Below are 25,604 nucleotides of genomic sequence, written 5' to 3' on the forward strand. Positions count from 1 at the left end.
CTGAAGACGTTGAGCTCCTTCCCTGGGGATGAGGAGGGTTGTCAGGAGGCAGGAGACTGGAGCCGCCTACGGCAGCGGCAATGCTGTAATGGGGCAACACCAGTGGCAAAGTCAGCTCATCCTGGGCAGGATCGGGCTCATCCCTGTGCTGTGGGAGCGCAGTTCCCGAGAGGGTGCTGGTTCAACATGTAGCACATACTGACAAGACAAACACCTTTATTAATTTAAGCCTGGTGCTAATGCGATTGCAAGGAGCTGTGCAAAGGAAGGCGGTGGGGGCACGGAACATCCTCTGCCTGGAGCGGCTGTGGCCGGTGTGGTTGCCATAGCCGGGGAGCTGGTGTGCACAGCGGGTTTTGTTCCTCTTTGTAAAACTGTGTTCTTGTGGGTGAGGAGCAAAGCTGTGGTGCGGAGCTTTCAGAGGATTATGATCCACAAACAAAATGTGTTTTCCTACCCAATTTTGAGGAGTTAGAGGTGCTGAGCATGCCAGCGACTGGAGACGCAGGCTCTGCTCTTGCAAAAAAAGTATGGTGGCTTTGGTCCTGGCAGCATCTGGACTTGGCTTTGAGCCCAAAGAGGGAGTGGGGATGGTTTGCACTGCTTGCCCTGGGGATGCTGCAGTGCTGGCTGCAGAGCCCATGGTGGGACATGCACTTCTTGTGTCGGCACGTGCCCTGGCTGCATCTCTCTGGGATGCAGAAAGATGGAGGAACAAGGCTGGGGTCTGCTGGGGACCCGCTGAAGGTCTGGAGCAGCATGTGCCTATTGGAAGGCGCTAACTGCAGCAATGGAAATTCCTGAGGAAAATGCTGTGTCCTGCTTCATCTGCTGCTCCATCAGGCGAGAGAAGCCCCAAGGTGACCGGTTATGGCACTGTGCTTGTCCTCTGTGCACCTGGGATGGGTTGTGCTGCGCTCCAAGCACTGCGGTGGGTAAGCACCTCTCCTGCCAAAAGCTGCCCTGCCATGCTGCTGGCATCCCGAGGCACCTGCATCCTGTGGCCCTGTAAGCTCCACTCCACTCTGGGGCCGGACCCACCAGCATCTCCCCCATGGCAGCTCGGATGCCACTTGCTGCAGCATGCAGTGTGTTCCTGGAGGGTTTCGGGCGAGATGCAGCCTGCCACCAGCTCTGTGCATGGGACTCCCAGCTCAAACAGCTGCTGGTGCATCCAGAGAGGAGGAAAAGTTTTCCCTTCCTCCTTCGGAATCCTGTTAAGTGGAGGTGGGGGTCCCTCCAGGGGATGCCACTACTTTCCTGGTGCTGCCAGTCCTCCGTGCCATTCCTCACCACACCGCATTGCCAGGAGTGGCACAAACACCCTGGGCCCATTGCAGGATGCTCCCCATCACCACGGGCTGCGGACCTTCACACTCTTCTTTGTTGAAACGGGCTGGCAGAGGGAGATGAGCAGGCAGCGTGTGGCAGTAGGCAGAAGGTTTAAATTAGGGCCTCTCTGTAATGTGATTAATAGGTGCCTTCAGGCTTGATGGAGATTGATGGTTGCTGGCAAGGCTGCGGGAGCGAGCCCAGGCGCACCGTGAGCACAGCTCCGGCGCCCTGGGGAGGAGACCGGAGTGGCGTGCACCAGCAACGCCATCAATACCGGAGCTGGGCTCTGTCGGGTTTTATGGAGGAGGCAGAGGATGGATGCGGGATAGGATAGGAAAAGACAGCAGCCAGGATGGAGCAGCCTTTAACCTCTTGGCAGCCCTCTCTGCAGGCTGGGTTGCTCTCAGGCCCCGGGCTCGTTTCAGGAAGGGGACTGGAGGATGCAGAAAACTTGCTCCATGCTGTACATGATTCAGCCTGGCCCCATGTCTGGCCGCAGACCCAGCTCTGTGTTGCACGTGATGGTGGAGAAAAGCCTTCAGTGCCTCTGTGTGGTGTGCCAGTGACCAAGGCTTGGCTGGTTGTGCCTGGGGTCACCAAAAACCTGGCTGTCTCCTGCTTCCCTGAGCTGCCTTCAGGTGCGCTGAGGCACCCTCAGCTGCTGGGGAAGCTGCTGCAGAAGAAGCAGAAGAGCTTTTGCAGAGCAGGGAGGACTCGAAGTGGCTGCTGCTGCCGGTTGTGTTTGGAGGCGAGGAAGGTCAGCACTGAGCTCAACCCACCTGCAGCTGCAGTGAAGGGCAGCTGCCAGCAAGCTCGGCCCAGCTGGCACCGCTGCAGTGCTGAGACACTGTGGCAGGAGTTGCCGCCACCATGCGAGGTCCCTCTCCCAAGGGGACAGGCAGCATCATATGCCTGCAGTGCTGAGCACATGCTGGGGTGCAGGGGCGCCTCTGGCTCTCCCCACTCTGTGTCATGGTGCTGGTACCATGCAGCACCAGGGACCCGAGGGGAGAACACTCCTGTGAGCCCTCTCAATATGCTTTGATAAAATGCAAATCACGCTAAAATGGTAGACTTCCAATTACAAGGCTCCAGCGGGGAGCCTGTTTTGATAATGAAAGCGATTAAAATGGGGGCCTTTCTTTCTGGTTTGGGTATGGAGGCTCAGCTCAGCTCAGGAGCCTAACTCTGCTAATGATGTTTGAATAGTTCCAGGGCCTGAGATGCTCTGATGCCCACCCGAGGGCTGAACAGGGTCTAGGTAAAATCCTCTACCCACAGGGTGCTGGGATGGATTCAGCCACGGTGCTGGCTCCCCTGAGCTCCTGCGTGGTCGGTGCCGGGAGCACTGTGCTGATGGTACTGCCCTCCTGCCTCACCACACTCTCCACTGGTGGTGTGCCTTAGCATCCTTATGGGTGTCCATTATGGGAGAGGAGAGCAGATGGGTGCCAGGTGGTGTTGGGCTGGTGATGGGGTGAGCACCCAGCGCTGCTGGCTGCAGCATCCATATCGCAGCACAGATGATGGGAGCGCCTGGCCAGGGCTTTTGAAGCTGCCTGCTCTCCCACCACAGGCAGGTGATTTAGAAGAAGGTGGGAGTTGTCCTGTAGCAGCAGCTGCAGGATAACAGGCTTCCAGGGGAAGCTTCTTCCTGACCCCCATTAGTTTAGAGGCGTTCCTTTGTGTGAGTATCAGAGAGCTCCCAGAGCTGGCGTTAATCCTCTTACAGATGTAACTCCGGCCAGTCTCGTTAGCTGCAGAAGCAGCTGCTGAGGTGCTCTGATCTTCCCTGTGCCCCCTGAGAGAGCAGCTGGAAAGGAGCTGCTCTCCCAGGCTGGCTGGGGGGCTGCCGGGGGCGTGCCGCATCCCCCCATGCCCCTCAAACCCATTAGTCCTCAGCTGCTGCTGCAAATGACTCCACTCTTGCACAGCCCCTGCCCAAGTCCTGGCTGTGGCTGGGCTGCAACTGATACCTGTGCTGGTCCGGTCTGCCATGCCGAGTGTGGTGGCACCATGGGTATCGCTGCAGCTGGGGATGCAACCAGGTAGGGCTGGCAACCTGTGCCACCCCTGGGGCTGGCAACCCACACAACCTCTGGGGCTGGCCGCGGGCTTGCTGGCAGCAGGGCAAGGCAAGGCAGGGCTGCCTGCAGCACTGCCCTTCTCTCAGCCAGCACTCGGTCACTCCGGCGGGGTCTCTGGGCATGCACTCTCCTTTTTTGCCAGTTTATAAAAGCCCTCTCCTGCTCTGCCATGGGCACCCAGCATTTATCACTCGAGTGGTTGAGAGGCACGTGGTGCCTTGGTATGAAGTGCCGGCTGCAAGGGAGGGGCTCTGCAGGCAATTAGGAGTGGAGAACACTTTTGCAGGAGAGCAGGCAGGCGGCAGAGCAGGCAGAGCGCTGGGAAAGCCGAATACTCACTTCACGCTTCGCATCCAAGAATTGGCACCTGCTTGCGCGAGCTGGGGCCACCCAAGCAGAGATGCTGTTTATTTCTCTGGTGCGGTGGCAGCCCCTCGTCCTTGTTTCCTCACTGCAGCACGTGCCTGCAGTCCTCAGGGCTGTCACTTTCCTGTAGCTGCTTTTGCTCTTGGTGTCATCCCTTTCCTTGCAGAAGCGCTGCCCGGCTCCTGGGACAGACCCATGAAGGAGCTGATGCCGTTTGTAAGAGCATCGCCCACGTGCACACCACTGAACCAGATGCGTGCCTTGCCATCTTTGCAGAGCAGAGCTTCGATGCGCTACACAGGCTTTGATATGGAAAAGCCTGTCCCCAAACGCTCAGCAACAGCATGATTCTGCTCACCAGCTGCAGGCTCCTCTTGGAGCCCTGCGCCAGCTCTGCTCGTTACACCAGCATGGAGCACGCCGCCGCGTTTGCTGTCACTGCCTCGCCGGCCTCCGTGATGGATTTCCCGCTCGGCACATCCCCTGGCGAGCTGGGTGTGCTGGGTTCAGCCAAGGATGTGCTAGGGCAGGAGGGCTGGGAACCGCAGGAGTGACACTGCTAATGAACTGTGTCCCCTTCCCTCCTTTGCCTTCACGCTCCCCATGCCGGGGAGCGGCAGGAGCTGACTCCAGGCATTTACCAGGCAGCCCAGGTCTCCCTTGCTGCTGCCCCAAGGATTCCTCTGCCCATGGGAAGGAGCCCCGCTTGCTCTGGATCAGATTCTTCCCCTGGCACAAGCCAGGCAGCCTCTGAACGGGGCAGGTATCCCCCATCCTGGGGTCCCTTGGGGGCTGCTGTATCCCAGAGCAGGGGACACCAGCCATGGCCGCTGCTTTCAGTGGCAGCTGGTAATCTCCATATCGCCTTGCCACTTTGAACAGCTTATTCTCACGTGTCGCTTGGAGTTGATTTGCTATGCTAATTGCTTTACAAATAATAAGCTTCCCTAATTGCACTGGCAGGGAAGGGGGAGCTCTCCCCACCTGCAGTCCTGTGGTGCTGCTGGGCTGTGGGTCCCAGCCCCTTGGCTCTTCTGGGTTCCCCCTGTGAGCCCTGGTGCCTGTAGCATCCTGTGCCGGGATTCTTGGAAGAAACTTTGAAGTCCTGTGCACAGGGAGCTGGGAGCTCCAGCTTGTTCCTGGGGGATCAGGCCATCCTCCCCTGCTCTGCAAGCTGGCGAGCACCCCAGAACCAGTGGGCTGTCAGGAAGGTGCCACCAGCATGCCGGGCTGTGTTTCACTAGCCATGGTCTTGGATTCTGGCTGCTCCAAATGTGCCTGCACGCATTGGCATCCCCATCTTCTGCCCTTGGGAAGGGGGCCAGGGGCTGGGAGCGGGACCCCCCAGCAGCAGGGAACTGAGGGCACTCAGTGTTTAATCCCTCCATGGCAGGATGCAATCCTTCACGGCAGATATGGGCTGCTGCTTTCCTGAAAATAGACTTTAATTGGCTACTGTACGGCGTAATGATGTTAATTTGACAGGAGAGATATCACTCACTCGGTCTGTTAGGTATTTAAAGCCACATGGTGGTTATTTAAGGAGAAGGGAAGCTGAGGGGTCCACTGGCACCCAGTGCTCATCAGCCCCGGGGGCAGCACCCACTTTTGAGGTGCTTTGTCTTCTGTTTTAAACAAAAAGCTAGCTTCTTTCCCTGGGCTTCCTGACACGTATCCGCAGGCAGCCTGCAAGGAAGCAGCACATCCCCATTGATTTCTGGATTCAAATCCCTGTCTCCACATCCTAGGAGGAAGGGAGAGCACTTCATCACTCCCCTGCTCCAGCAACTCTCTGAAGATGAAGCTCCGCGCATTGACTTTCTAGCTAGTAAAACGACTTCCTCACCACACACGTTTAATTGAATGAGGCTAATATGCTTTTTGTTGTTGTTTTTTAATTATTTTTTTTTGAATGGCTGATGATTCTCCCCACCAACTGGGGAAAGCCAGGGCCAGCATTTTGGCATCTGCAGCTCCCTGCTGAGCTGTTCCGTCCCTCTCGCTCGCTTGTCCTGCTCCTGCAGCAGGATGCAGCCAAGGATGTCACTTCCCCGTGTACCATTAAAAGCCATGTCCAGGAAGGTGACGGGGGAGGTGGCTTAGAGGGATGCTGCTGCGGTTTGAGCTCTTGAGTTGAGATGTAGTTTCAAAAAGGAAGTATCTTCCTACGTGTCTATAATTGCTGGATGTTTGATGGTCATAGAGTTTAGTTAACATCCTTGCCGTTATATTGATTTTTAATGTTTATTTGCAAAGCCTCAAACATGTGTCCAAGTTCTTGAACGGCTTCCCAGACTCATCTGCTGGGCCACTTCCCCTCTCATATGAAATATCATTTTTACAGGCCAGTAAAATGGTATTTAATGGTGGCTGACAGGGCAGTGGTTAAGGGCGATATGTATTGGACACTTAAATGTTTCTATTATCTGACTCCTGGCACAGCCCATTGCATTTTACTTGTGCTGGGAATTACAGAAGAGTTTGCATTTTTCATCAGCATCACAGCGACGTGGCCTCAGTAAGGACTCAGCCCCAGCCTCTCTGCCTCCTCCAGGGCCAGTGTGGTGCAGCCGTGGGTCCCAGCACGGCACGGCGATGGTGCCTGCTCCGGTGGTGGGGCTGGCACTGTTGCTGGGGTGCCTGTGCTGGTGGTCCTCTTTTTGGGGTGGTCTCACGTGGCTGCAGACCTGTGAGATGCTTCAATTTTGCTGGGTTTTTTTTAAGGCAAATGTTTGCTTTTGTGCAGTGCCGGAGAGAGCCGCCGCGCTTGGAGAAGAGGCTTTTAAGCACTTGAACGCTGCTTCCAGGTCAGGCATTTCCCCTCTTCTCATTAATGCAGCTGCAGTGTTTTACACAAGCCTGGTAAATCCCTGGCTAAGCAGCGGCAGCGGAGCCTGTCCAGAGCACCAGCCCCACGCCAGCACTGTGCCGGGACCCACGGCTGCACCGTGCCAGCCCTGTGCTGGGTGGGATGGAGAGTGCATCCCATGGGAGCTTTAAAAGCAAAACTGGGGCATCTTTGTGAGCAGCTCCTGTACCCTCCCTGTGCAAATGCTGCCGAGCTGCTCTCTAGTTGCTTCTCTGCCGATGCGATTGCTGCCGGCACCTGAGCCCTCCAGTGCTGCACCATGGACCGGGTGATGCTGGGGCCACCCAGAGCTTTGCCACTCACTCCCGCTATTCTTCCTGTGCTCCAGCGCCGAGCGGGACAGGATTAGGGACTTAACAGCCTGTGCCAGATAGACACTTAAATAAGCAATAAATTTGGAGTTCGTTAGTGAAGATTAATTAGTGTTTGCACAGGGCTTTGCCTGTGCAGAGCAGTGTTATTTATCTTGAGGCTTCGCCGTGACCTTGGGAGAGATGCGTCACCCGGGTCCCATCAGGTTCCACAGTGGCGGTGCTGTGCCAGCGAGCAGCGGGCACCCCAGGGTGCCGCTGGCTGCAGGGGCTGGCAGTGGGAGCTGCCCTGAGGACTCGGGACTGGAGATGCTCCAGGTGCCCAGCAGGCAGAGCAGGCAGTTGAGTGCAGGCAGCAGCTTGCTGTGTGACCCTGAAGCGGGAGTCCTGGCAGCGCAGAGCTGCTGGGATGGGGCCGGGGACAGCAATCCTGGGTTTGGCTGCAGGGAAGAGGTAGTGTTTGAGTGCAAGCATTTCTTCTGGGAGCTCTCCTGGGCTTTTGGGGGCTCTCCTGGCCCCACGGGGAGCAGGGCCTGGCAGCCAGGGGCATTGCACTGCCTATTGCTTTGGCTGGGTATGGCGAGGGGCAGAGTGGGGGGCTGGTGGGTGGTGTGGCCGGCGGCAGCTCCTGCACGCTCATCTCTGCCAGCGTACAGCTAGCTGTGCCAGCGCTTCCCCTAGCTGCTGCCGGGCCAGCCCAGCCCCTGCCTGCTCCAGGGGCTGGAGCAAAGTCTGGGCTCTGCCTTGGGGGGCAGGCAGGGAGGGCAGGAGGTGGCAATGTGGGGAGCACTGGCATGTGCCGTGTTGGAGGGCTGAGCGCTCCCCTAGTCTCAGCCCTGTGGCTTACTTCTCTGTCTCCGCGTGGTGATTTTTCAGCAAAGCGACGGCCGTGGCTGTACGGCACGGCTTTGCAGCACTGGACCGTGAAATGAGGAGTTAGTCATCCCTGCTCCTCCGGCTCCACACGGCCAGGGCCCTGCCGCAAGGGGACAGGGACGGGTTCGTGTATGCTGCTGCAGGGCCCAAGGGGATGCCCGTGGTCCATGGGGCAATGCTCCAGGAGGAGTGGGCATCTTCCCCGGCATCCCCGCTCAGACCCCACTCCTGGCACTGCAGGATTTATCACGCGGCTTGACTCCAGCCCTGGCATGGAACTGGGAATTTTTCTGGCACCAGCTAAATAATGGAGATGCATCCGTCCCCGAGCACCTCGCCGGGGAGGGGAGCAGTGTGAATAATGCATCATCCTGTGATGTGCCACAGCACAGCCGGGGAGCTGGCCCGAGCGCGGGGCTGAAGCAGCTCGGCAGCAGTGCCAGCATTCCCTACGGCAGCAGCACGCTCCCGAGTGGGGCGACCGCCCGTGCCAGGGCTTCCCTCTGGCCACCTGCCAGCCATGCCATCCCCATGTGCTCAGCCGGGGCTTTATTTTATATGGGGCAAGGAGAAAGCTCTCTCCCTGCCAGAAAACCAGCTTCGGGGCCGGCTAGCTAGCACCACATCCCGTGCTGCCTACCACAGCTCCGTGCTGGCCTCATCAAGCCTGTCTCCTTAGGTGCCAGGAAGCTTTTCTCTGCCACAAGTAATATCAGACTGAGCCCCAGTGAGCATAAAAGCTCCTTTCCTGAAGAAATCCCATCTCTGCTGGTCCCGCACCCTGCCAGGCTGGGGACATGCCCTTGCCCTGCCTGCAAAGGGTTTTCCAGCCATTGCATGGAGCAGGAGCCTCCTCCAGGGATGGATTTGGCACTGGGTGCTGCACTGGCTCACTGCTGTGGGTGGAGATGTCCTTGCAGGGTCTGGCGCCGATCCCATCACCTGTGCCAGCAGGGGCTGTGGTGCTGGGCAAGTGGCGATGCGGGTGGAGGAGGCAACGGCTCCAAGGAGCAGCCTGGGAATGGCATGGAGGACAATAAACTCCATCAAATCCTCATTCATTACAGAAGAACATGGAGTGCAAGTGCCAGTATGTCTTTGTCCGCTCGCTCCCTCTCTTTCATTTCCTGCTGCTTTCACCTTATCTCCCTCTTTTCAGTGTATTCCTTCCCAGCTTGGCGTGGTGTGCAGGGGGCTGTTGCCCCACGGCACCGTGCCAGTGAGCGAAACAATGTGCCAAGGGCTGTCCTCCACCAGCGTGGGCCGGGGACCTCCCAGGGCTGGCTTGTCTTGTCTTGGCTTCTCCCACCTTCCTCCCCTCGTGCTGACAGGGCCCAAAGGCACCATGACCATAACAGTGCTGGTGCAGCCAACTGCAAAGTGTGTCCAAAGTCCAGCACAGCACCAGTGAGGGAGCAGGATCTGCCTGGGAAAGCTGCTTCACTCCCTCTGGGAACGGTGCTGAGCAGTGGCAGCTCCTTGGCATCGCGTTCAAAGCCAGGTCTGTTGTGCAGTCACCATGTGCTGTGCCCAGGGGTGGTGGCAGTGGCACAGTTTAGGGGTGGCTCCAAAGGCACCATCTCTGCCCTGAGGATTTGTCACCAGAGCCTCATCACAGGGAGGGTGGCCAGGGACACTGCTGCCCACCTGTCCCATGCTCTTGCATGGTGCTTGCTTTGGCTGCTTTCGGTGACGGTACCTGGACAGGAGGGACCCTGCCTGGAGCCCTGCCGGGAGCCCTTGGGCAAAACCAGGGGCTGAGGGACACTATGCCGCGGGCACTTTGGGGTGTGGAGTCGGGGGAATTACCAGCCTTGGTGGCAGCTCAGTCCCCACCCCGGCTCTTCTGGGGCTGGGATGTGAGCCCCTGCCTGCCCCACCGGGCGACACACTGCTGTGCCATGCCACAGAGACTGTTAGGATGCTGCAGGGAGCTGGGGGCTCCCAGGGGCAGAGGGTGACCCAGGGAGGGTGAGCAGCACCCTGTGTCCTGTATGGATTATCTTGTGCACCTTACACATTATCTTATATAGCTCACCAGGCTCACTGCTGCCAATTCTGCTCCACAAGACCTGCCACAAAGCTCATGCAGGTGCAGGCATGCAGCGTGGCTGGAGCCGTTCCCTGGCCCCTTCCCACCCATGTGTCCTTCCCAAATCCTCACTGCTTTTTCCACTGGAAAACTCCCCCTTTTGCTCAGCCTTTGAAGGGATTTTATTGCCACGAGAGGCCTCAAGCAGCTGATGGGCAATGAGCAGCAAGATGCCCTCTCGTTCCCTTTCCTGGGCATCTCCTCCCGCAAGTGCTGTTAATCACTGGCTGATAACGAGCTTGTCTAACAAGCAACTTTTGTGCAGGAGCCTGTGTGAACAGAGGCCATGTACCCAGTTTGCACAGCTCTCTTAATTACAGAGCTCTCTGAGCTTTATTTTCCCCTCCTGCAGGCAGGGCAAGCAGTGGGCACGGGGAGGGGTTGCCGTGTGCAGCATTTTGGGGAGGGAAGACCTTTGCTGCTTCCCTCTGCAAGTGGAGATCCCCGGGCAGTGCCCGCGGGGCTGGGGGATGTGGTGCTGAACTGCCTGGCATTGGATGAGTGGGGCCAAGTGGCTCGGTGGAGGTGGTCAGGTTGTTGGAGGAACTCTGGCCACCTCTCCCACCGCAAATTCCCCTCCATCCCTTCCCCTTACAGAGTTGACACTTAAACTTGGAGATGCTCAGCCTGCTACCGAAAGGTGGCTGCTGGCATGTCCTTGTGTTGGCTAGGGGCTCCCCTCAGAGTTTTGTCAGAGCTGGGGCTGCAGCGATGCTCGGGGAGCTCACCATGGGGTGCAGGAGTGGGATGGCACTCATGGGAGCAGGTGTGGGGGCGTGCTGGGTGCACCAGCTTTGGGGTGTCTGCTCTGGAGAGGGGAGTGGGCTGCATGCCCGCAGGGATGCTCATCACAGGGTGTTTCTGGGGGACTTCCCTAACCTGTGCCACCTCTCTGCCCCTGCTGCAGGACAAGAACAGGAAGCTGAGGCCCCTCTATGACATTCCCTACATGTTCGAGGCCCGGGAATTCCTGCGCAAGAAGCTCATTGGGAAGAAGGTATGGAGATGCTGGGGCTGGTGGCAATGTCTTCACTCATTCCTGGTGCAGGCAGGTGCTGGTGTGGGGCCGGGAGCTGGCACTGCCCGTGCCGGTGGTGCTGCATGGGTCCTTACGGGTGACCCAGGGGCTCTCCACAGGGAATTGCAGCATGCACCCAAAGCTGGAGCACCCTCTGAGCTGGCTTCTCTGAGGGGCTGCGGTCTTGCTTTCAGCTGGACCCATTTCCCAGGAATGCTGTGTACCCACGTCACTTTATATTTCCCTTTGTTTCCGTGGCATATTTTTCTAGGCTGGTTTAGAGCAATTCAGGGGAATGAAGAATATAATGTGCACTTAACTACTGAAGCACATGCTCAGGATGCAATTTTCAAATGCTCATAAAATGGTCAAATAAAATCAATTTCTTTCATAGCGAGGCTGCTCGCTGCTGCTCATTGAGGACTATTTCCATGCCTAATTGCATCTTTCCATTTCAGAGCCCTGTTTATATATTAAAAAAAAAAAGAAAGAAAGAAAAAAATAGCAGCTTGTGAGACTTCTAATGCGAAGTCTATCACTTGTTGTAGTCAGAAGTGGCTGTGAGGATGTTGCTGGGACTCGTGAAGAGAGCTCCGGTCTCTGAAATGGAAACCTGGTTGTTTCTGTGAGGGTCCTGGCCCCATGCTGGGCTGTGCCTCAGCAGGGTTCCGCTCTGCACACTGCCAGCCATCCCAGGAGTTACTGGTGCCGGTTTTCCTCCAGCCACCATCGCTCTGCACCACAGTGGAGCAGGGTTTGCTGTCTCCCACCCTGCCATGCTTGGCTGTTGCTTGAAACCACCTTTTTTCTCCCCAAACCTGACTGCATTCGCCCTTGCATGCTCATAGGCAGGAGATGAGGGTGATGTCTGGCCAGAGCCCCTGGCTCCAGTCACCAGGTCCCCACCACTGCTGGGCCCTGCTGGAGCCCTTGGTGCTTCTGGTGCTGCTAGCAGCGGTCCTGTGTCCCCTGTGCCTGGCCCTGAGGTGCTGGGGATCCCGGCCCCAAGGTACTGAGGGGGCCATCCCCATGCGGGGCAGCCCTGACCATCCCCGAGGAGAGTGGCTTCTCCCTGCATCCCCCACATCCCCATGACCGAGCCCAGGCAGCATGGGCTGTCACGCTGGGGAGGAGGATGAGGGTCCTGCCTTCCTCCCAGGACCCCCAGGATGGTGCTGTGGTGTGGGACACCACGCTTAATGCACCCAGAGGGATGGGCAGCAGGATCAGCGCATTCGGAGGGACAGGCAGGAGCAGGCGGCAGCATGCCCTCGCTGCTTCGCTGCGTTGGATCGCTGTCAGCAGCAGGAGGAGGGATGCAGGACAGCGGCCAGCTGCCACCGTCCCTGTGCACAAAGTGGCTGGTCAGGAGCCAGTGACCCCCAGAAATAGAAGCAAAGAGCTGCTTGGCTGCAAGTGCCGCCAATCTCCATTTTTAAAGCTCCCCGTAACCTTGCCGTGTGCTGCTGCGGCGTGTGCCGGGCTCCTGCCTTCCCTGTTTTGGTAGCCTTGGGAGCCGGGCGCCCGCTTGCCTTTGATGTTGCCTCGTTTGCTTTATAAATATTTCCTTTGTCAGCTCCACGTTTTTCACTTCAGATTAATTTGATTGAGGAAAGTGATGAAAAAATCCTTTCCGTTAATGATCAAAACAGTCCCTCGAGGTTGGCGGTGCGTTCTGATTTGAAATGACAGCCTTGCACGGGGTGGCTCGCCCTTGCCTTCTCACAGCTCACTGTCAGCATCAATCTTTGGAGCAAAATCCCTCTTTTCCCACCCCCTTTTTTAATATACTTTTAAAGCACACCCCGGCAGGGAGCTAGCGACTTCTGAGAGCTGTCTGCTTGCAGGGAGATCAAACGGGGTAGGCTGGCACCGATGCGCAGCGCTGCCCGCGGCATCGGCACGGCTCCAGCATCGTGCATGTTTACAGGGGTGCCCTGGGAGCCCTGCCCGTTCTGGGGAGCCCTGCCTGCGCTGGGGAGCCCTGCCACCTTCCATAGGGTGTCTCTCCCGCAGAGCCCCAGGGTTGGCTGATCTCCTGAATCCTCCAGAGATCTGGATCTCCAGGATCCGCGGGCAGGTCCAGCAGTCAGAGCTGTGCTGACTGCACCAGCTTTGCTCTTGGCATCCCTGGCTGCGAGTCCCCATGGGCTGTGGTGGCCCCTCGAGCTGCTGCCCCACAGCTGAGCACCTTCTGTCCCCCCTCTCCTGCATGGACAGTCAGTGATTCAGGGTGGTCCACAGCTGTGGCTGTGTTGCTGTGTCCCCAAGGAGCAGTGGATGTGAGGACCCTCCCCATCACAGGGTGCTGGAGGTTTGGGATCTTCTCCGTGCACCCCCAGTGCCCACCCCAGCCTGTCCCCTGGGGCCAGGGCTCCCCTGCCCAGCTCGGAGCTGCCTCCTGCCTTCCTGCTGCCTTTCATTTGCCTGGGAGGAGCTGGCACAGCTTAACGGCATGACAAGCCCTGGGAGAGAGAGCTGCTGGCAGCCGCTCCGGCAGAGCACGATCATCCCCTTGCAGATTGATGAATTGAATATTAGGAATAATTAGGCCAGGATGAGTTTTCAGTCTCGCTGCCGGTGCTTCATCAGCCGCCTCCCCGGCTGCAAGCGCTGCGTGCAAGCCCACTGCCCGCACCCCGGGGCTGCACGGGTGGCTTAGGGCTTGTCTCATGGGTGCTGTCCCTGCGCCGTAGGGACCCTCCTTGTGTGTGCTGTCCCGCGTGCTGGGGACCCTCCTGGTGGGTGATACCCTTGCACAGCAGTGACCTTGCCTTGTGGGTGCTGTCCCTGTGCTGTGGGGACCCTCCTTGTGGGTGATGTCCTTGCACCCTGGGGACACTTCTTGTGGGTGCTGTCACTGTGTTGTGAGGACCCTCCTTGTGGGTGATGTCCTTGCACCCTGGGGACCATCCTTGTGGGTGCTGTCCCTGAGCAGTGGTGACCCTCCTCATGGGTGCTGTTCCGGCACCCTGGGGACCCTTCTGGTGGGTGATGTCCTTGCACAGTGGTGACCTTGCCTTGTGGGTGCTGTCCCTGTGCATTGAGGACCCTCCTGGTGGATGCTGTTCCAGAACCCTGGGGACCCTCCTGGTGGGTGCTGTCCTTGCAGAGCCGTGACCTTGCCTTGTGGGTGCACGGTGACAGCTCTGGAGGGCTGGTGTGACACTAGAGGGAGCTGCACTTTAGGAATTGTGGAGCTGGATGTACCCCCTATCCCACCCTATCCCATCCCACCCCACTCCAAGGGAAGCAGCACCCATCCCAGGGAGCAGGTCCTGCTCCCGGCAGCCTGGTCAGCCCCCACCGGAGCGACCGCTCACACCCCCACAGCTGTCCCGTGCCCTCAGCAGGACACTGTTGTCCCCTTGCCATCCCAGAGCTGGTTTGCTTTAGTACATGGAGCAGGGCCGGAACAAGCCATCCCTCGCCCCTGGGCAGTGTGCACTTGATCAGGGACCTGCTGGGCTTTGCACGCGCATGTGCAAGATGCTACATGTGAGCTGGGAGCTGGTGGTTCACAGGCTCCCGAGGTATCGGCAGGGTGACTGGGGCTCCCCCGGCGCATCACCTGCCCGTGCCTGGTGCTGCAGGAGTGCAGCCCCTGCCCAGCCTCGGCTGCTCCAGTCCCGGCATGGGGGGACACACATTTCACCAGCAAGGACAACAGTCCTCTGGCTGCAGTGAGCCACCTGTCCTCACCTGCCCTCCTGTCCCCATCCTGATACCTGCCAGTGCGTGTACTCCGGCTGTGCTGCAGGCAGCGTGCCATCCAGCATGAGCAGCGTGCCATGCGGGGCAGGCAGGAGAGCTGGGAAGGCAGCAGGGGCTGTGGCGGAGGTCAGTATCCTCAAAAGCACCATCTTGGCACAACGGGATCCCACGAGATCCCATGATCACCTCTCCTCTCCTATCTGGGGGTCATCACCACCCCTACCAGTTCCAGGCAGATTAAATTAATTGGAAATAAATAAATGTTGTTGCTGTGTATTGCTCTCCCAGTATATCCTGCTCCTGGCTGCATGCAGCTCCTGTGGGATGTCCATCTCGTTGCAAGCCCTGGCAGGGAAGCCCTCACTGGTGCATGGTACCATGCCCGGCCCTGGCTCGGGGTGGGCAGCGGGAGGCTGGAGTAGCGGGGATGGGCTTTGCCACAGCTGCTTTTGTGGTTGTCTTGGGCATTTGAAGGGAGCAGGGGCTTGGGGATCTGGAGGCAGCTTTGCCGGGGAGCGGCTGCAATGCTGGATGGTGAGCCGTGGTCAGGGGAGGGGCTGCAGTGAGCAGGCAGGCAGCAGTGAGCAGGCAGGCAGGCAGCAGGCAGCCCACTCTCGCCAGTGCCCCTGTGTGCTGGCCCTGGGGAGCAGCCTTGAGGGGTGTGGGTTGGCTGGGGTGGGCTAGCAGCCAGCTCTCCAGGAGCTGCCTGTCCCACCACCTGTCCATCTGTCGCTCTCTCCCTAAGGGCTTTCCAGCTCCGGCTGCTTCCAACACAACCCTCAGTTCTCAGCTGGGACAGCCTGAAACCCAGCCTGGGGGCAGGAGGCTGTGCTACCCCGGCTGCCTCCACTGGGCTGCTGGATGCTGCCAGCCTGGCACAGCGGACAGGGGTCTCATCACCCATTTTCCTTCACCTTTTCTGCCTCCTTCCCAACCACTCGCCCCCATCCCTGCGGCAGGAACACCACGTTTCCCCCCACAATGTGCTGCCTCCCCATGCCACCGCACAGAGCCACGCTGCCCTCCCGGCCTGCAGAGATCTGGGGCAGCCCAATAGCTTCCCCCCCCGGCTCCTGCAATAAAAATAAGCCACTACCATTGCTTCCAGAAATAATTCCTTCTGTCTCCCCTTCCTCTGGAAAAAGCACCGAGGGGAGAAGAGGAAGAAATACCCTCGTGGCTGTGCTGGCCCCTTCGCTTTTGGTTCATGCAGCACTTATCATGTTAGGCAAGGAGCTGGGCTGCAGGAACTGCAGCCGAATTCCCTGGGCCCAGAGATGGATGAAGTATAATATAGTTTCTGGTTTGCCCTTTCATCAAAGCCCTGTGAAGTTTCTAAAGCTGGGATTTTTATGGCCTGTTGCTTTTCCCTTTAACAGACCGAATCTGGTTTTTTTGACTCTCCTGCCAGCTTTCGCTGTGCCGATGCCGGCTCCCCTGTGCTGCTGTGGCAGCACCCAGTGCGAGACCTGCCAGGGCTCCTGCAAGGGAGCTGTGCCCTCCTGGCAGCGGCAGGAGTGACCCGGCGTGGTGGAATTTGCCCGGTGGCGTGGGATGAACCGGCTGCCGCAGCCCCGGCCCCTGCCGCAGCACCCGCTGGCGCTCAGCGGCCGTGCCCCAGTATGGATTTGTCTCCCATGGTCGAATAAATCTCTGGTGCGTGTCGGGATGGGGCTGGCTCCCTCCGCACAGACGCTGCCCATCGATTTTGGTGCTGGGCATGCACTGCCATTAAGCTGCTTTTTTTAATTATGCCATCGTGGAGGCAATTGAATTGAGTCTAAATAGGTGCTCTTGGCCCTTTCCTCTAATTAGCTGTGGGGGATTAATCATTCAGATGGAGGGAGACGGCACGAGATAACTCAGGGATGAATATCCCCAGTGCACAGAAGCGATCTTCCTTAAGGGTACTCTGCAGCTGGCAGGGGGGTGCTGGGTAGGGGGATGGCTCTCCCTGGGGTGCCCAAGCACCTAGGGATGCCCTACAGTCTGCTCCCCGACTGACATGGGGCTCTGCGGTTCACCGGGGTCCCCAGTGCCACCACAGCCATCCCCTCTGCTGGGTGCTGGTGTTTGGTGCCTCCAGCTGGTGGTGGGGGCTGAGGGTTTGGTGGCGACCTGGGAAGGTCCCAGCTGGGGACACTGACAGGCGGTGACACTGAGGAGGGCAGCTTTGGTGGGCAAAGGTGGGCAGCAGCACCCCTGCTGCGAGGCTGGAGGTGGTGATCCCCATTTCTCACCCCCCTCTATAACCACGAGACTGAGCAGAGGCTTGTGCAGGGCCAGGGTGAACCCTCAAAACCGCAACGTGTTCCTGATACGTTGTTTTATGCCTCTGGCCCTGAGGATAATTCCACCTGCTCAGCCAGCCCTGGTGAGACGCGTGTACCCGGCAGCACTGCTCGGTCCCTGTGCCCCAGCCCCAAAGCCTGGCACTGTGGGGGTGAGCATCCTGCTGCTGCTGCAGCGAAGGGCCTCTGGAGTCTGGGCTGGCACAGAGGGATGTGGTGCCTCTGCGGCACGAGGACTGGCAGTGCATGGTGTCCCCGGTGTGTGCCGTAGCTGTTCCCTGGATTGGCGGGGGATGCAGTCATGCCATGCACGGTTGTCCCTGGATCAATGGAGAGCTTGATAATTGGGGACTGCTGGGCTGCGCGTGGCTGATGCTGAGGGATGGGAGGGGAGCATCTGAACTGCGGCCGTGCCTTGTCTTCCCCCCCCTTCCCAAGCCTGCCCTTGCCCTCGATCCGGACGCCTGCGCCGATTTATCTGCAAAGCTTCAGCTTATTTTTAATGCCTGGGGATTTGTTAGCAATGCAGCTCAGGGATGGAGGCTCATCAAAGGGAAGGCTGACAGCGAACTGATAAAACCTCTCATCCGCAAGAGCCTGCGAGTACGAGCCCGAGCCCCCAGCGTACCTGGAAAGCAGCAGCTAGGGGTTTCCCTGCAGTTTTCCAGTGCATCCGCCTGTGTCTGGTCAGATAGCGTAGCTCAGAGGCACTGGAGTGCTTCCTGGGACGCTCCTTTTGGGGTTACCCAAAGCAGTATCCCCAGTGCCAGCACTGCCAGCGGACTGGAGATCAGACCTGGGAAAAACAGGGGATGGGATGTGACTGGGGAAAACATCTTCTCCTGGAACTTCATTCCTCTCCCTGGAGGAGGGAAGGCTTTTGCAGATTTTTGCAGACTTTTGCAGATTTTTGCACTGACGGGCAGTTTTCTCTGCACATAACTGGCAGCCTGCAAACTTGGGGAGAGCTGGCAGCACGGCACAGTGCAGGCTCACCCAACGCAGTGATGGTCAGGGCGCAGCTGGGGTTGTTTTGGAAGGTCCCACTTTCTGCAGAGCAGTGCGGCTGGGAGGAATGGGGACAGCGTGTGGTGAGGGGTGGCTGCTGCTCCCCATCACTGCCAGCGCTGGGGGCGAGATGCAGGCACCGCTGCCCACACCGCCAGCAGCTGCACCCAGCCCTCGGGAAGCCATCACTGTGTGCGCCCGGTCTTCCTGGCCACATGCCGGAGCTGGGATCCTGTGTTGAGGAGTGCGCCGGTGCCGGGGAGACTTTGCAGGGCACCAGCTCCCAAGCTTCATGGGACCACGCTGCATCATCGCCACTGCTTTCCGACGTGTGAAGCTGGGGAGGATTTTGCTGCTGAAAGCCTTCTGGGGAGCTGGCTGCTCCCCAGTGCCGAACTTGGGAGAGATCTTCTCCTGACAGCCTTCTGCTTGGAATAAGCAGTGCACACAGATGCAGATGAGCGGGAGGGGAGAAGTGTGCTGGCACGTTCAGCTCTGGGTGCTGCCGCGGGCTGAAACGGCTCCCTGACAGCAGGGGAAGGTGAAGGGAGCAAATGTGGTTGTTCCTGGTGTAGTGACCAGAAATTCGGAGCCATTTCCTCTCCGTGCATGTATTTTCTTCCTTCCAGTGCTCTTCAAATGGCTCTGCTGGGCACTTCCACTGCCAGGCTGCAGCCCTGAGTTATTTATGGCTCTGGCAGAGCCTGCCCCAGCAAGGTCAGTCCTACCCTGGGGCTGCTGCTGGGCTCGGCTTGGCCAGGCTGGGCTCGGCCGCCTGCGGCTGCAACCTCGGGGGGCTCAGTGGCGCTGCCAGAGCCGGTGATGAGGAGGAAGCCCAGAGCCCAGCGGCGGCTGCAGTCTCTGCTTTCGGCAGTGGAGCAGGCTCTGCAGACTCTGCGGGGACTGCTTTGCAGCATGGTGGCTTGGAGCACCCCCTGTACCACATCCCAGGCTCTTCACGCACCTTTCTAGGAGGGACCGTGATGGGAGAATCCGGGAAAGAGAGGTGGAGGTTAGCAAAGGGCCTGGTGAAGCTGAAGGCACAGCAAAGCACCCTTCCTGCAGTGGGATGGGTGGTGAGGCTGGGCTGAGGCAGCACACACAGCCCTCAGGAAGGAAACTGCTGGTCCAGAGGGAAAACATGATGCTGGATCATTCCCCTGTGTGTCCTGCAGCCCTCCCTGTGCCTCCTGCATCCTCTCACTTGCCAGGACTCGCAGCTCTGCTGGGCATTGCAGCAGCTCTGAGAGGCCACAACATGGCATCTATCTGGTCACAGGGGAAGCTCTGGTCTCAGTGGGCTCTGTCAGGGACGGACGAGCCTTGGGATGGGTGGCTGCAGCCAGCTGCTCCACTCTTATTCAAGACCCGCCGAACAGTGTCAGTGATAAAGGGTCAGGCTGCAAGTGGCTGAGTGGCCCAAGCTCATGCCTGGTGGGGTGGAAGAGCTGGTGGAGGGTTGCAAAGCATCCAGGCATGTAGGACCTGCTGTCCAGCTTCATCCTCCCTCGCTGCTTTATCTCTTACTTCACTTGCAGCTGATGCCATCGCTGCTCTACTCTGGGACCCCACTGCCGGAGCGTGGCACATCTAGAATCCACCAGTGCCTCCCCACTGTGTCCTGCACCGCAGCTGTAGAGCCTTCCCCTGACAGTGTCTTCCCCAGGTCAGCACCCTGAGGTCGATCCCAGCGCCAGGCTGGGATGAACAGGATGCGACGTCCCGGGTGTATCCCCTCCCTCCTGCTCGAGCCTTGAGACCCCACATCAGCATCGGCCAGGCAGGGGAGAGCAGGCCACGGGTCAGTGCCAAGGATGGTTTCCCATCCAACGGGGGACAGCAGGTGGTAGGTGTGCCTCCCCAGAGTGGCACAGCGTAGCGTGGCATGGCACAGCCTGGCTGGCCTGGGACAGCAGCCATGGGGACCCTGGCGCCAGGGCTTGGCAGCGAGCCCCTGTGCCAGGGCTCCCCCCAGCAGCAGCCATGCTGGAGGAGGTCAGGGTGCCAATGGAGTACGTGGGTTTAGTTTGTGGGTGGCATCAGCCCTTGTCTTGTCCCCGAGGAGGGGAGAGGAGAAATAAAACAGGCAAAAATCAGGGCTGTGGGACAGCCCCCCCTCCCTCCAGCAGCCCTTGCTGGTGCTGAGGGCACGTTATGGTGCAGCTGGGCACCGACCACAGCAGAGCATCACCCGGCAGGGTGTCTGCCTGCACCTATGGGTGCCCTCCCCAGGCTGGAGCTGTGGCGGGGCTCATCCTTCCAGTCAGGGGTGGGAGCAGGGATGGGTGCAGGGCCGTGTGGGCAGCACTCGCAGTTTGGTGCCTGCAGATCAGAGAGGGCAGGGGTGGGCTCTGTGCTGTGCTGGCAACATCCCTCCATACTCCCTTCACTCCAGCCTGGCCCAGGGGTCTCAGAAGGGACTGTCCCGTGCCATGGGGACATGGGGTGCAGTAGGAAGGGGGCCAGGCTGCGCCGGGTGGGCACAGAGTGGGTGCATATGGCAGGGGTGGGTGGCAGACCAGACTTGCTCTGCTATAATTACTGTCTGAAAACGCCTGCGGATCTCCCAGCCCTTCTTCGTCACAAACTTGCAGGGACTATTTTTACTTCTCCTGCGAGCTCGTGCCACATGTCAGTGCCATGAAGGGGAGCTGGCCACCCCTCCTTCTGCCTCTGAGGCTGGGATGATGCTTCTGAAAACTCACCTGCAAGCACCAGCCTGGCCAGAGAGCTGGGGATCACGTGCCAGGGACCACATCGTTGGGACTGTGATGCTGGGGACCACGTGCCAGTAACCGCATGCTGGGGTCCATGTACCAGTCCCCACGTGCTGGGAACATGCTGCCTGGTGCTGCAGGCGCCGTTCCTTCTCCTCCTCCAGCCGTGGGTGTGAGTGCGGGTTTTTGGCAGCGATGGCCCCGTGTTTCCCAGGGGCCACATCCTCCCTGCACACCCTCGCGCAAGAGCTGGTGGCAACGCACAGGGCACGTGGGGACAGGGACATGGCTTGCTGGCCCTGGCTCAGCCACCCTTGCCCCACACCGGGGTGCCAGGCACCTCAGTGACGGGCGAGCCCAGGCAGGGGCTGGCAGGTCCAGGGCAGCCCGGGCTGGTGGCGCCAAAGCCAGGGTGGGTGACATTGAACACGTTGGCTGCACAAAGATGTGAATCTCTGTAGTGCCATTCTTCTCAGGGCTGGATCTCCTCCAGGGAGGAGAGCTGGCGGAGTGATTTAATTCACACTGACTGCAGCTGACCTTGGAAACCCGCCGATAGACGGCCGCCATCGATGCTGGCTGGCTTCGGGGGGGAGCCTGCTGCGGCTCCCATGGGTGCAGGAGGGATGGGGAGAGCCAGGCGGGGACCCTGCACGATCGGCTAGGCACCCTGCATCCCAACCCGGTGCCGGCTACCCCCAGCCCTCCTCAGTGCTGCAGCCATGGGGAGCTTGGCGTGTCGCTCTCTCCACACCTGGGAAGCGCTTTACTTTCTGTGCCCCCACGAAATACTGACTGAGCTGCAGGTCTGCAGGGTGGCAGTGATGGCCACTTGTGTGCGTGCCTGGTGTGGGATGGACTCGGCTCTTCGGTCAGGTGCCCTGGGGCACTTTCTCTGCAGCTTGAGGTCCCTGCGGATGGTACATGGGTGAAGCTGGGCTCAGCACAGGCGCAGTGCAGCTCTGTGGGAGCCCAGAGCGAAGCTCCAGAGCTGGATGCTGCTGCTTGCAGTGTCCCTTGCTGCTTCTGGTCTGGGTGTCCAGGTCTGTCGTGGCTGAGAGCAGTCAGATGGGGCTGGGGTGGGATGAGCACCTCCCTGAGCCTTGGGTGTATGGCTGCAGGAGATGGCCAAGCTGGGGCTGGGGGTGCAGGAGATGCAGGAGATGCCTGAGCCAGGGCGGGGGGTGCAGGAGATGCCCATGATTGGGCTGGCAGTGCAGGAGGTGCCCAAGCTGGGGCTGTGGATGCTCTTGGGAGTTGATTTTCCACTGGTGAAAACAACATGCCCGAGGTGAGCATTGGCTTGATTGGTGAGATTGCTCTCTCATCTCCGAGAGCAAGCATGGGAGAATGGGAGCACCTTTGCATGCACCAAGTTGCCTTCCCAGGTCAGTGGTGCCTTTAGGTCCATCAACGTGCTGCAAAATACTCCCTGAGCTGAGGGGAGAAACCTGCCTATGGCTGCCACCAGCAAGCTAGGATCACACCGTACTCCCAGCCCGTCTCTTCTCTGCCCAGGGCCAGCACATGAAGCTGCTGCCAGTGGGCGCTGGGGACGGCGCAGAGGTTGGCACAGTGGGAATGTCCCTTTTCTTGCTGGGACATGAGAAGCCAGGAAGCAGGAAGCAAAACGCATGCTTCGGGTGTGCTTTGCTGCCTGTTTGCTGCCTTTAATTGCTCTGAGCTGGCAGCCCTGGAGGGGACACATAGGGGACAGCTCTACCTCAGAGGCTTTGGGCCATTAGCAGGAGAGGCACCGAGATGCTAATGATGGGAAGGTTTTAATTCCTGGTTTGCAGCCAGCTCCTGCTGCTGCCACGCTGGTGACGGTGGCTCCTGGAGCTCTGTTTGGGTCCTTCAATGCCATACCAGCATCCCTGCGCCCAGGGGCTCCATCGTGGTGCTGTGGGTGCTTGCACAGCATCTTTCATCTCAGGAGCACCCTGGGAGGTGGGTAAATACGGCAGCTGGAGCTCAGCACCCTGCAAAGACTGGAGTGTCATAGGCAGAGCCCATGTCTTGGCACAACCAGGCAGCTGCATCTCCACTGGTGGGTCCTTGGACGTGCCAAAAATGAGGTGCCAGCTCTGCAAGAGCCTTTGTGCTGCAGCCCCTGGGTAGCAGGGCATGTGGCCAGTGCTGTGCTGTGCACACCATGGCTCTCCGTGCGGTGGGTGTGTGGGGCTGGCTCATGCCTGGGGGCACTGGCCCTGGGGCGGACATCACATCTGCTGTCACTGCAGGGACAGAGCTGCTGGGGAGTGTGGGGACAGGGCTGTCACACCCTGGCCTTCCACAGTCCCACTCAGCTGGAGATGGTGGCAGTGGGGACGCAGCAGTTTTGAGTTCTTTCATGCTGAATCCATAGGATGCTCTGAGCCTGCTTGTTCCTGCCCTGGGGGAGGGAGTTCTGCTATTGTGACTTGTCAGATGCAGTGGCGCTGGCATCATGTAGCAGGGGACACAGCAGCTTTGTCACTGCAACAATCCTCAGCTGTCTCTGTCCAGGGGACAAGTGCTTTGCAACATAACACAACACAACGTTTTGCAATGCAATATACTGCAATGCCACACAACACGATGCAATGCAATGCAATGCAATGCAAAGCCACACTTTGCAATGAAATGCAGCGCAACACTTTGCAATGCAATGCAATACAACGCGAAGTAACGTTTTGCAGTGCAATGCAATACACCGCAATGTGATGCTTTGCAACGCAATGCAACGCAACACAGTCCTTCCCCGCTGCAGGCTGAGGTGTGATGCCAAGCCCAATCCCTGCTTGCTCTTCCCCTGCCCATGACAATTCAAGCCTGAGCTGTGGGGTCACACATGCTCTGTCCCCGCCGGCTGCGGTGCAGTGTGCGAGGTCCTCGGCAGCCGATGCAGCCTTTCACCGGATCCTTTGCTTAATGCCAAGCAAGGTGTTTCCCAAGCGAGCTGTGCCTTGCTGTTGAGCCAGATGACATTTAAAAAGCCCTGTAGTAGCCTGGGTTTCCTAAGCTGCCTCTCAGAGTAATCATCGTCTTTTTTTCCCCTACAGTTGTTATTACAATAGTTTCGCAGGGAGGAATTGCTTTAACTGCTCCCCTTAATTGGCTCTTTCCTGGCAGAGCCCCCTCTTTTGCTGCTGCAAACCTTGATTAGCTCACCTGTACGACAGGGGTTTGTCAGGCAATCCTACCTTCTTTGCATTTTTATGCTCATTTTTAAAAGTGAGGTTTGGGAAGGGCCAGTTTGAAGGAGTTTATGGGTGCTCCCTCATACAGCTGAGTGGGACACCTGTCTCCCTGTCTTTGATTCAGGCTGCCGGTGCTGAAAATTGGTGGTGCCGGGTGGGCATGGTGCTGTGTGGCGACACATGGGCAAAAAGTCTGTAGTGCCTAAATATGGCCCCACAGATGGGCTGGGGTGGTGGGAGGCAGCACCAGGACTCCCTGGGGATCCCCATGTCACCCCTGTGTCCCCCTGTGTCCCCCAGCCCAGGGCAGCCTCAGCCTTCTCCAGCTGAAGTGCCAGTAAACCAGTGAGGAAGGTGCTTTTCTGGGGAAGCGAGGCGGTGGGATTGGGTTGGATTTGCATAGGAATGGCACGTGCAGGTGTGGGATTGCTTAAGCATTCGAGCACTTGAGCTTTAATTCTGGATTCTTTTTACCGGTGCTTTATTGTGTGGCTGTGGCCAGGAGCTGCAGCTCGATGCTGCTGTGCAGCCGAGTGCGGGTGCTTTCAGTGCTTCTGATGCTTCCAGCCCCAGTGCTCCCTGCCCCACACGCTGCTGCCCCACAGCCGTGCGTGTCCCAACCTGGGGGTGAAGCTGTGAGAGGAGCCAGTGGTCCAGGCAGCGTTGCAGGATACACATCAGAGCTGAGGTCCCTGAATCCTGGGAGCAGGGAGGACGGGCAGCACGGCTGGGAAGGGAGCGATGCTGAGGACTGGGATGTGCAAGTGGGGCAGCGCTGCCTTTCCAACCCCCCTGGGGAACCGCTGCTCTCCAGCAGGAACACTGACAGCTTTTCCAGCCCTCTGCCCTGCACCTGCTGGGACAAAGCCCCTGCTGCCGCATGGGTCTGGCACAAGCCTTCCATGACCTTCACTGGCCTGGTCACTGAACTTATGGGGACAAGAGAGCTGCGGGAGGTGGGGGTGGATATGGCAGCACGGCTCCCTGATCTGGCCCAGGCGTTCAGCTGTACCACAGAAGCCTGGTGCAGGATGGAAATGTTGGTTGTAACGGGCTCTGGGATGTGATGCCTGGGAGCTGCTGGGGGCCTGACGCCTGGGGGCTGTGGTGCGGGGAACCTGAGCCACAATCTCACCCATGAGCATTTCTGCACCATCGGCTTGTCCCCAGCCCTGGTGCAGTGGGAGATGCAGTTATCCAGCAGAAATTGGCCCCTACCCAGTGCAGACCCCCACCAGCTGATGTGCATAAATGCCACGGCTGCCCTGGTCTGCGGGAGGAGGGGAGCGGTGGCGGTGCTTGTCCCTGGTACAGCTGAGTGCCAGCCAGGCGATGCAGTGGCATGGGGACAGCGCAACTCTGCGCTGGGTGCATGGCCGGGTTTCTGGGGCGCCCGAGGCTGCTCCCTGCCTCGCCAAAGCGTTTTGCAAACCGGCCTCTGCGTCCTGCTCGGTGCGATGCCGACAACACTGATCCCAGCTGACAGCCACGGCTTAGCAGGGAGCTGTGCTTTCATCTACCTGCAGGTACAGGCGAGCTCTCCTACCAGAGGCCAGAATGCGATTACCGGTAAACCAGGAAGCATCGGGGCTAGCTGCACACTTGGGATCCCTGCCGCAGCTCTCTGGCGTGCAGGGAGCTCACAGGCGTGCCTGGCAGGAGCCAGGGTATCCCCGGCAGAGCCAGGGCCTGTGCCAGGAACCTGGCACGGCAGCTTGTCCTCACCAGGAGGCTTTTG

The 25,604-nt window shown here is 59.0% G+C and overlaps 1 protein-coding gene across 1 annotated transcript in view; it reads left to right on the forward strand.

The window, feature by feature from the left end:
• The window catches only part of SND1 (staphylococcal nuclease and tudor domain containing 1), a 128,850-nt gene that overhangs the window by 36,537 nt on the left and 66,709 nt on the right, over positions 1 to 25,604 (forward strand). The window contains exon 11 of the mRNA XM_056340290.1: positions 10,844 to 10,933. Within this exon, the coding sequence (XP_056196265.1) occupies positions 10,844 to 10,933 (90 nt within the window). The remainder of the gene's footprint in view (positions 1 to 10,843; positions 10,934 to 25,604) is intronic.

Source organism: Falco biarmicus, chromosome 5 (assembly GCF_023638135.1).
Source record: "Falco biarmicus isolate bFalBia1 chromosome 5, bFalBia1.pri, whole genome shotgun sequence".
Classification (NCBI taxonomy): domain Eukaryota; kingdom Metazoa; phylum Chordata; class Aves; order Falconiformes; family Falconidae; genus Falco; species Falco biarmicus.